We start from the raw sequence: 12170 nt of genomic DNA on the forward strand, positions 1-12170 counted from the left end.
ATTCAATTTAAATTCAATTAAAATTCCCATAGTATCCTTACGTTTTTCCCATTTGTAATGACTAGGTAAGTATACCTACTATTCGGAGGGCAGATACAATAATTGAATCTACGAACTCTCAGAATTCTACAGTTGAGCTATTGATAAATAAGCATCCTTTTTTATCAAAAGTACGTGGCAAACAGCTGAGTTGGGGCCTTTTCTAGGTTATGCCACATATTACAGGAAATTTTTTATTGCTCCACTGTTCGAGTTGACAATTAAACCCTAATATAATTTTAATAATATGATATGATATATGGCATTACTTAAAGAATATAAAGTTCTTTTCTTTCATTTAACATACCTACTTACCACAATTAAACCAATAACCACGACATAGTATAATTATTTATACGCTTCAGTGTCAACCATTTAAGTAAGTTACTATTTAACCAGTTATCTTTTACTAAGTATTTTATATCCATATTATGATGATAATAATTAAATGATATGAAATAAAAAGATAGCCAATGGCCATTGCCTATCTGATACGGCCCATGGTAACCGGCTACCGGTGATACAAATCCGGTGTGGATAAAATCATTTGATTACAACATTGTAACGTTTAAAAATTATTATCTGGCTTATGAGAGATTTTCTCAAAGGTCAATCAAAGGTCTTTCAGTAGTACAAGATTTGTAGATAATTTCCCTAAACTCTAGTTTATATAATAATTTATTTATTTTGCTATTATCCGCGAAAAACCGACGAACCCATGCGACAACGTCACCCAGGTCCGACAAAATAACGTACGTACTACGTACGTTTCACCGCGAAACCGGAGCATCCTCAGGAGATATAGAGGAGACTACAACGTGCAATTGCGTTGTAGAGTCAAAATCTCGGGGTGAAACGTACGTAGAGAGTATTTTGTCGGACCTGGGTGACGTTGTCGCATGAGTTCGTCGGTTTTTCGCGGATAATAGCAAAATATATAAATTATTTTATATTCATGATGAAGTTCCGCAAAATAACGCCTGCTTCTATCCAACAAATTCTAGTTGATTTTTACTTAGTTATTAGTTAAAGTCATACCTACTTTCCAAACAAATGGTTAACCTGATGACTAGTGGACAAGTTAGTAAATACAGCATGTTCTTAGATTAGGTAGTTGCTAGAATAACTTTTGCTGCACAATATTCCTTTTATCTCAAATATAATGATCATCCCTTGTTTCGCGGGTTAAAAACAAATCTATTATTTTTATGGACCATTGCAGGAGACATTTAGAATCTGTAAAGGTTCCTTGACTACAGAACCCTAAAAATGATACTGCAAACGTAGGTACTATAACTTGGCAAGTTCGACACTCCAGACAGAGGGTAGGACTGCGCGGGTATGAAGTCGTGCGCGCGGGGCATCGCTACTCCCGGCCCGCGCGTACCATCGGGAGTGTTACGAACAAATTTGCCAAGCTATACGAGTACAGACACGTTTCGCGTGTTCAGCGTTGACCTAACCTAGTTCGGTTTGGGCTAAAGAGATTTAGCGCCTAAGCGGAACTAGAGCGAAATAAATTTAGATAATGCTCTAGATAAGGCTTGTAGATAGCCGTGAAAGCCCAGTGGATACGACCTCTGCCTCCGATTCTAGAGGGTGTGAGTTCGAATCCGATCCGGGGCATACACCTCCAACTTTTCAGTTGTGTGCGTTTTAAGAAATTAAATATGTCTTGTCTCAAACGGTGAAGGAAAATTATCGTGAGGAAACCTGCATACCAGAGAACTTTCTTAATTCTCTGCGTGTGTGAAGTCTGCCAATCAGCACTGGATCAGCGTGGTAACTATTGACCTAACCCTTCTCATTCTGAGAGGAGACTCGAGCTCAGCAGTGAGCCAAACATGGGTGGGTTTGTCTGTTTATAAGCCATGGTTTTCTATTTACCATCGGTTGGGCTATCTTTAGTTATTTGAGTAGGTACTAGGTAGGGTAGATAAAGGTATACTGCCTAGTTTGTTTACTATAGGTAGAACCGTAAACGGACCTAATAAAATGTAGGTATAGGTAAGGCTTTTAAAATTCAGATATTGATCTGTATTGATATTTGAATAGACTGTACTTTTTCATGGATTTAAATACGAATTCATCGACGTCGATTGCGTCTACTATTTACAGCAACTTTTTAAGAAATGCAAAGAACACACCCTACAAAGTTCTGCCATGTGAACTAAAGTAAAAGTGTATAGCCTCATGTCTTCTTCATCTTTAAAACCTTTACACCGTATATTTTCACACGGTATAGGGCCTGTACCCTTCAGTTAGAACTATCAGGTTAGGTTCGGTTAGGATAGGTTCAGATTAACCCACACTTACTGAATGAAGAAGAAAAAAGATAAATTGCTGAATGAAATTTTTTGTTAGTTAATTTTTATTCAAATGTAGACGTCATATAAAGTTAATTACAAAAATAATTAATTACTTATTATAATTTTATCAAGTTTTATTACGTCACAGTACCGTGGCAATGATTGTATTTATCTATTTAAATATCTGGCTTGACTATCTTAATTATTATATCAGTTTCTAAATACGATATCACTAGAGGTTGGTAGATTAGGTATTGGCCACGTCGCCTTACTAATTATTCCAGAATTCAATAAATAATCTCATTACATTTTGCCGCAAGACTGATCGGTGACATCTTTATGTGTGATTCGCTGCAAATATTTTGCATTTTCATTTCTTATTCAAACAGCCAAAGGGAGAATTACCTTTTCGGAATCTGTGGGTCCTGCAACTAGAAGCTCAACATCATAAAGTCAATAATAAATAGGCATTTTCTGATTATTTATTTTACATTAGAAATAATTCTAGTCTATATAGTCGAGAGTGCAAGTCAATTTACCATAAGTTCCAATAACCACAATATTGGATTTCAAAGAAGGTAACCCCTATAACTTTGAATAAGAAAGCGGCTGTGGAAACAATCGGGTCTGTGGCACAGATTCTCTTTCTACAATCGTAAACGCTTTGAAAATTTAAAAATGAATTGCAATAACATTCGTAAAACAGGTCACGTGATCAAGTTAGCGATCGGATCCGTCATCGCGTCTTCATTCTAGTTTTCGAAGCGTTAGCGTTTGCAGAAAGAGAATCAGGCAATACCTGTTTCGGTTAAAATCGGAGACGATCTTTTTCTGTTGCTTCGCATTTAAGACACTAGAAGTTGTCTTTGTTGGAGTGGATGTAATCAAGACTACGTGGTCTGCTACTGTAGACTCATTCGTGTCCACATGTCAATTGATATACACAATTAGGCTGATAATGTTGGCGATCTGTACAATCTAGTACTTCATAGCCTGTTATTACTTGTGTATAGCGTGTAGCAAGAATAGGCTATTATGTAAAGATATTATCTTTATTATAATCTAAGATGGTCTATCTACGTAGTTGCCTCGCCTCAGTCACCTTTGTACAGCATTGTTCTTTCAGTTCTCAATTATTAAGCAACTTGTTTTCTTTGTAAACAACTTTGCACTGATATTGTTATTTTCCAGTATAGCTTAATTTCAATCAGTTTTTTTTGATCATATAGATTACTTTAATAATAACCATAAGCTTCTTTTTGGCTTAGTTCATAAAGGAGACATTTCTTATTACTTTCAAGTTGTAGTGTTCTGAAATAATGAAATTAACTTAATGTTAAATGCCTTTAAATGCGAACCATGAGGTTATTAATTACCTATATTCAACCACCAAAAGATTTACTACTCGTATTTAAACTGACCTTTCCCGTAAACCCGTAGAGTTTTTAGTTATTTACGGGAAATATGAAAATACGCACCTAAAATTTCTTTTTTCTCGATTTTCGAGAGTACGTTTACTTTATTTATTATCTTGAATGGATGAAAGGGGTCCATGGAAACACAATAGTTTGGAAATTGGATCCCTCGCACAGATATTCCCGGTAAATGTAAACAAGTAAAGTCTAACCTAACCTCATTAAACACAACTTTTGCCAATCGTTACAAAATGACATTCATTTGTAGACAAAATATTCGAAGTATTATCTTTGATTTCGGTTGCTATCGGATAGCGGCTGATAAATCAAAGTCGTTGGGAAATCATTGAAATTTAAATTAGTCGTTTTCCGTCCGGTCGTTCAGTGGTCTTGTAGTGGGATGTTTGCTAATATAAGTGGTACCTTGATTAAGGTAAAGGTTATTTCTTTTTAACATTACAGACTCATTAATACCTCCAATTAATTGGTTTGATTGGTTTTTGACTTTCGTAACTAATTGGTTAAATTGTACAAAGGTAAAATATTAAAATTTTATCCTGCCAATATGTACTTACCTACTCAACATACTTCGTGTTTTCTTAAAAAGTATATACTGTAATAAAATTTTAATTGTTAATAATTCTAATTAATAATATTTGTGTCTTAATAAATGTAATATTCCCACTGAATTACAGATTATTGTTGTATTTTCTTCGACACAAATGAGGATAAACAAAAAAATATCTATTCATCTTCACAAAAACAGGGAAAATTCTTTAAAATAATACGTTAAAAATGAAACATGTTGCTACGTTGCTACACTTCGTGTTACATGTACCAACTTATAATTAACTATCCCGAGTAACTTTAACAAGTGTTCTTGAATCAGAATCCTTCGAAATCATAGCTAGTCGTAAATTAACGAAAATCTGCCATTATATAATAGTACCGAGCGATACGGTGTTTTGTAGTGTCGTAAGTAGGTTTACAAAACAATCGAGTGCGAATTAGGCTACATTTCCGTAATTTAGCGGATGGTCGTTGACCCCAACGGTATCTTTACCCGCGGTGATTCATTCTCATGTCAACAGTATGGTAAAGACGAGTAGGCCTTTCAAGGATCTGTATTTTACTCTTACGGTATGAAAACTAACTTGTAAGTCATATTTTTCAATTTATTTACAAGTTAACACTTAACTGCGTTTTTAGCTTCAAATTAGTCGTGTAAACTGTGTTAGTTGTTCGTACGTCTATAGTCCAACAATCCGCCATGCTATTGACACTTTCAAAGCTTATTTAAGTGTGTGTTATTTTATTTAATATAGCAACTAAATAAATTGGTAGATGCGGCATCGTTTACATGAGACTATTCGCTAATTGGATTGTTTTCATAAATGAAAGCGACTGAAGTTTTGACATTATTCACTTTTATCTCGTTCACATTGTTCATGTAGAAAAAGATGAAAATGATATTTGGAATAGTTTCATCCTAGAAAACGTCAGAGTTTCTGTGTAATAAGGAATAAAAGTTTGTGAAACAATAAAAGTAATAGTATTATTAGTGTGGGAATGTGATTGTAGAAGGATGATAAATATATATGCAAATAGAAGTACTTAGTGTTCAGTGATCGTCTATGAAATCTATACAAAAAGATTAAGTTTTGCGTAACATTAGCTCTCAAATCGTCCCACTTTCAACTCTGAGCCGCTACGTTCGCCCAGCTTTGCGTTAAAATTCCCCATCACAATATTGTAATAAGAGTTTGAGGCATGTATGGCTTTAGAAATATCCTCATACAATACCTCTACCTCCTCGTCGGGATGTGTCGAGGTCGGTGCGTAAACCTGTATAACCTTCAACGAATACCGTTTGGTAATTCGGAGGACCAGGAACGCTACCCTGCTCGACACACTCTCGACTTTTACAACACTGTTCACGAGGGACTTGTGAACGATAAATCCGACACCACCCTGGGACTGTTGGTCGCCCTCCCGGTAGTAGAGCATGTTGCCGGATTCAAGGATTATCGAGCCCTCCCCCTCTCTTCGGACTTCAGACAATCCTATGACATCCCAGTGCAACTTGCTCATAACTTCTTCCAGCTCGATCACCTTTTCGTCGGACCTCAAAGTGCGTGCGTTGTATGTTGCCAGGTCTAGTCGTCGGGGTTGGCAGCGGAATCTCTGCCGGAGATTCTTAACACCCCTTGCCCCGCCGTTACCGTAACCGCTGCCAGAGCCAGGGATAGCGGGGCTGCCGGGGACTAGGGGCTGTGTTGTGTTTGTTCTGTCCATATAAAGTTTTGCCCGATACTGGCCACGCTGGGCATGCGGGTTGGTCAGCGCAGTGCTAGATTACTCGCGCCGGTGTCGCTGCAGTGTTGGCCGACCCCCCACCAGGTGGACTGACGACATCAAGCGAGTCGCAGGGATTCGCTGGATGCAGGTGGCTCAGTATCGTGATGTTTGGAAGTCCTTACAAAAGGCCTATATCCTGCAGTGGACGTCCATTGGCTGATATGATGATGATGAACATTAGCTCTCTTATTCGAAACATACTTTCATTCTATATTCCACAGGAACTCTAATAGCAGCTTTATATTAGTACCTATAGATCAGAAAAATTGTGCTTTAAGAATTTTCATAATTCGACCCCTGAAGGGTTACAAATTAAATTCAGGAATAATGACAAATCGTTTATATAGGTGACACTTTCAACTCAAACAGTTTCTTACTTCTGACCTACATGCTTTTCCTTCGTATGTTATCATAGTGTGATCTAATATCAACGCGTGTAACATAAACAATTTAACATCTGGTCTAGCAGTAGTTAGTGCGAGTTTCGCAAACAACTTTAGCTTTTCCAATTTACACCAGTCCTCTTACAAACTACTACATAGACTGGTCAATCCTGTGACATCTGATATATAGCTAGGCAATTTTGTTACACTCCCGATGGTCCGCGCGGGCCGGGGGGCGTGTAGCGATGCATGAAAAACCGGGGAACTTCTTCAGTTTCACTCCCGCGCAGTCCTTTCCCCCCGTCGCCCGCATATCGCGGGAGTGTCATCAACGAACTTGCCAAACTATAGGATGCAGGCGGCTCCGCTGGGTTTGTGATTTTGTGCGATATTGTTTTGTGGTGTAAGTAATTGAACATAAACTGTTTAGAGTGGGCCACAGAATAGAGAATTGTACAGAATGAGTTTTTACAAACTGCACTGTGAGGCCGATTAAACCCATAAAAAAAACGCCAAGCGTCTCCTTTAAACTTTTTTCATAATTTGTGTTTTAAGATTGAACACTAACAACAACTATGTAAATTAATATCTTATTAGACTAATAATCAATATTTAATAAAAAATCACTCCATCTTAATTCTTTATTATTTGTATTTTTAAAATATTTTAAAACATAATATGACGCCATTTTTCTTGAATAATATTGAAAATTACTGATGCGATGTTTTGTGAATTTTTTAATTTGTATTTCGATTGACTGCTGTATATGTATGTTCCATGCGCTCTATCTACCTGTCATTCTTTAATCTGTGCCATGGGCATGGAAAACACGTCAACCAGGGGAATGAGTGTCAATGCATGTCAAAAGGCACCTTTAAACCTACACCCTAGGTCCCTCTTATGAGCCCTGGGACCTGCTCGAGATGTTTCCTCTACCATAAAATTATGGTACTATCCCTGTCGGTGCTACCTCTAGCGTTATACCATCTACACTTGCGAGTTGCTCGTGCTAAGACTCGAGAGTATTATCGGGTTTATGTAAAAAAATACATTTCACAATACATCGCGGCAAATGTTTATTGTTCCGCGATTGTTTACGACAGATTATTCATGTTTATCGGCGACCTTGTGGTTTTTGTTCAACTGATAGGTCAGCTGTTCGTTACGTCACTATTAATGATTTGAATTAATCAGTATGATTAATTGGTACGCATTTTTAAAGAGTAGTGGTTATCTTTACCACAGATTAAGAATAATATGCAGATAGAGCTCACGGAACACAGACAGTGTCGTAGCCGATCCAAATACAAAATTCAAAAACTAATAAGTACATTCTCGAGTCAAAACTTCAAGAAAAATGGCGTCTTATGTTTTTAAATACATATTTTAAAAACTGTTACCAAAAACTAAAGAAATAAGATGAAGTATTTCTTATTGCTAATTATTGATTATTATATAAATTTATTGTTAGTGTTAAATTTTGAAATAGTTTTTATGATAAAAAAGTTCACCGGATTCACCACGCTGCTTGTTAAGACTCATTCTGGATCATTCTTTATTCTGTGACCTAAAAAGATGTAACAAAATAAATGCTTCTTCAATAGCTTCTGTACAAATAAATAAATTCTACACTTACTTTTTGGTTTTTTAAAGTGGTCATCTTTTCTGTGAAGTGGTCAAGGCATCAAACCGAATTTAATTTACTTAATTAAATCTTGGCTTAGAGCACTCTAAAATTAACGTCTTTTAAAACTGGTCTAAAGTATTTAGGTACTTTAGAGTAAATAAACTACATAATACGAAACTCCTAGAAACTTCTATAGAATAAACTTCTAGAAACTGTTGTTTCTTAAAAGAACTTTAAATGTGTCCTACTTGAGTCGTTCAATACAAAACCACCCGCTATTTTATCTATCTTTTTATCTACATCTTTCTTTTCAAATTGCTTTTGATGTCAAGTGAGTAGTTATGTACGTCCAGTCTGTGAAAAGACTATTTTTGTTTAAGATTTTCTTTCTTTCTTTTCCATTTAATGTACTTTACTATTTTATGAGATTAAAAAAGAATCATTAGTATAAGTATACCTACTACTAGGTAGCTGTCTCAGCAAAGGTTGTATTGCCTTATAAAAAAATTGGAGTTCTCTTTTAGAGTTTGGCTAATGAAAGTAGCGACTGAAATCGTCCTAGACTAAACTAATATTATAAACGTTAATTTTCTTTCCTCGTTATCAACCCATATTCGGCTCACTGCTGAGCTCGAGTCTCCTCTCAGAATGAGAGGGGTTAGGCCAATAGTCCACCATGCTGGCCCAATGCGGATTGGCAGATTTCACACACGCTGAGAATTAAGAAAATTCTCTGGTATGCAGGTTTCCTCACGATGTTTTCCTTTACCGTTTGAGACACGTGATATTTAATTTCTTAAAATGCACGCAACTAAAAAGTTGGAGGTGCATTCTCCGGACCGGATTCGAAACCACACCCTCTGGAATCGGAGACAGAGGTCGTATCCACTGGGCTATCACGGCTCTCGCAATTTTCCTTCAATAAACGTTCATTTTCTTGGAATACCCACAAAACTTCTCTAATACTTAAAAAAGTTCTTGTCAAAAGTTTTCAAAGTTTAATTTCATTCTAAAAATTAAGTTCATGTATCTTGTTTAAGTATCTGGTACAATTTAATAAAAGTAGGTACGTATACAATGTTTAGATTTCTGTTGTTAATATCTGCCGGGTTGTGGATACGCGCGTAGGCGGGGGTTTCATACTTACGTAAGCAAAGCTCACAAAACAAGGTCGAGGCTTTCTTTATAATATGTAGAAACTTCCAGGGAAACAAATCCGACGTAGGGTATCTCAATTTTCTTAACTAGCCTCGCAGTCGTATGTATTCATATTTCATAACCAACGACCAATAACATTGTTCGTAACTACATTTCGTGGAAAGTGTTGCAGAGATATTGGTAATTAAAGACAAAATGATCTTTTTCCATTCAAACATCGATATCTCAGCGAGAAATGCTCGTATCGAGATTTAAAAAAAATTAAATTAAATCTGAATAAACAAGCTATCCGGTCCACATGGAGGTTGAGTCGAAAAATTTTTTACCACGTCCGTAGATTAAAAAAAAAACCAAAAAAATTTCGAAAATTTTTTTTTCAATGGTTTTCTTATGATTACTTGAAAAATATTTTCAAAAAAAAAATTTCAAACTCAGATCCAAAAACTAAACACTTAGAGCTACAATTTGCTTTTTTTTTTTTTGCTGTACGACCATTTTTGTATAAGTCTACGTCTTAAGTAACAGCCTGTTAAAAATCCCCCAAAAATTTGGATTTTTTTTCTGCTCCCTTAATTTTTGTGCATAGTATAGGTAACTAGCGGAAACCCGCGGCTTCTTTCGCGCTTAGACCTCCTTAAAATCCGCACTGTCGCAATATCCGTTCTTATTGGAAGTCTACTAGCTATAAATTACCTCCCTGACAAATTTCATCTTCGTCGTACGTCAAGCGGGTTTCAAGGTATTTTATTTTAATAACCCAAAAAAGATCTTAAGTTAGTATTTCATTACATTTTTTTCATTATGTTGGTACCTATTATGTCTGAAAGTTGTATGCAAAATTTCGTAGAAAACCAGACAAAAGGATATCGATTCCTTTTTTATGAGAGCCCACACAAAAGGCTGTGATAAATTGGATATTTCGCCTCTGTAATATCATTTATAACATTTATTTTGCTTTATGAAAAATTTGTACTCGAATTTTTCGATAGATTAAATATTTTACCTACATTGAGCAGGGAGATTTTGTGTTTTATGTGTTATTTTGATCGTTAACCTACCACATTATAATCGGTATTACTCACTCGATTAGATTAGTTCATAAAATTAGTAGCTATTTTATAACGTAAAGTTTAACTTCACCGGTTCGGTTTCGAAGGCAGGATCTGCTGAAAAGAATCGGCAGTAAACTCACAGTTGTTCTTTTTAAATTGTTATTTTTTATTTAAGTACAATATTTATTACTTTTAATAACTAATCCCTTAACCCTTATTCACAAGAGCCAAGCAAGTTCTGCTTGGAATTTTCCTCTGCCACGCAATGGACCTCGCGCGGTGAATCCATATGGAACGCTGTGTAAGAAGAAAAACGATCTAATTGCCTCCAATCTTTACCTTTCATCAGTTCTTATAACATCAGTATTGACAACCATATTTTTTTTATTTCCAGGGATTTCACAGCGATGGCTACGCAGCGATGACGACTAATAACAAGATGGAGTCCAAAGGCACGCAGATCCACCTGCCCCTGATAGGGCGTGGCAGTCGCGGCGAACTTAGCGACAAGGTCATGTTCAGCCAGGTCAAGTCTCCCCCGGAACAGCTCAACAATGGACAGCTGTTAGGGTAAGTTGATCTTTATGGTCAGTAAGCTTGCGCTTGACTACAAACACAACTACAAAGTGCTGAAATGGCGACCCCGCAATAGTAAGCGCAGTGTTGGCTGACCACCAGGTAGACTGACGACATCAAGCGAGTCGCAGGGATTCGCTAGATGCAGGTGGCTCAGTATCGTGATGTTTGGAAGTCCCTACAAAAGGCCTATGTCTTGCAGTAGACGTCCATCGGCTGATATGGTAATGATGATGACTATAAACATGTCTGATGAACAGTAGCGTAGCTAGGTCACCAAGGGCCCTGGTGCAAATGAAAAAAAGGGGCCACCATCTAATCTGGTTATGTTTTATCAAGTACAAATATTCATCCGCAAATTGCTGAGCTTGGGGGCTCCGGGGCATTGCACCGCCTAGTCCTGGGTAGCTACGCCATTGCTGATCGAAAGCAATGATGAGGTCTGGACAGGGTCCGTTTGCGTAAGTGCCTTTTGACTGTTGCCATCAAGGTGTTTAGATTGTATATACGCACACTGACGAATGCTTGTTATTTCGGAAAAATGTACGGTGTCACATTACCTCTAGAAAAAGAAAACCTCTAGAATCTAGATAGCAAAGGTGCGGGCAATAGTACATTTTCTACTTCGACCTACTCGTATGACTTGTAACTGGGAATTCACGAGGTAGTTTTTAGCAGATTAGATATTGTGTAGCGACAACAAAACGAATTGGTATAACAAATTGGTTCTGTTACACGAAACGGATGTCTCTATGTCAGAAGTCATACGAAAGAACGAATGAACGAACGAATAATGTGCGGTACCAGTAGAATAGCACAGAACACCTCTAGATGCTAGCGAAGCTGCGATAATATAGGAATTTATAGTCCGATCTAGGCCTTGAACAAGGAAATTCACGGTCCGAGCATGTTTACTACTACACCACGAAGACAGTTTAGAATGTATAAGTATCGACAACAAAACAAAATTTTTGGAATTGCAAATTGGTTCCGTTATGCGAGATTGATGTCGCTATAACTGACGTCATACGAATCTGAAGTACAGAATAAATCAATTTGTGAGTGGCAGCATTTGACTTTCAGGTCACGGCTTATCTATTTTTCATGTTCAAGGAAAAAATACATGAAAGGTTTTTTTTCCATAGACAATGAAGATCGGGCAGGTTTATTTAACCTTTTAAAAAATATCAGTAGATTATTGGATTTGAATATTTTTGTTAGTGCTACTTAACTGATGTTACTCGTAAGTGACT

General features: G+C 36.8%; 1 protein-coding gene across 1 annotated transcript in view; it reads left to right on the plus strand.

Moving 5' to 3' along the window:
• The window catches only part of LOC112043664 (ATP-binding cassette sub-family G member 4), a 52961-nt gene that overhangs the window by 19917 nt on the left and 20874 nt on the right, over window positions 1-12170 (plus strand). The window contains exon 2 of the mRNA XM_024079176.2: window positions 10736-10911. Coding sequence (XP_023934944.1) covers window positions 10763-10911 — 149 coding nt within the window. The 5' untranslated portion in view covers window positions 10736-10762. The remainder of the gene's footprint in view (window positions 1-10735; window positions 10912-12170) is intronic.

This window comes from Bicyclus anynana, chromosome 9 (genome assembly GCF_947172395.1).
Source record: "Bicyclus anynana chromosome 9, ilBicAnyn1.1, whole genome shotgun sequence".
Classification (NCBI taxonomy): domain Eukaryota; kingdom Metazoa; phylum Arthropoda; class Insecta; order Lepidoptera; family Nymphalidae; genus Bicyclus; species Bicyclus anynana.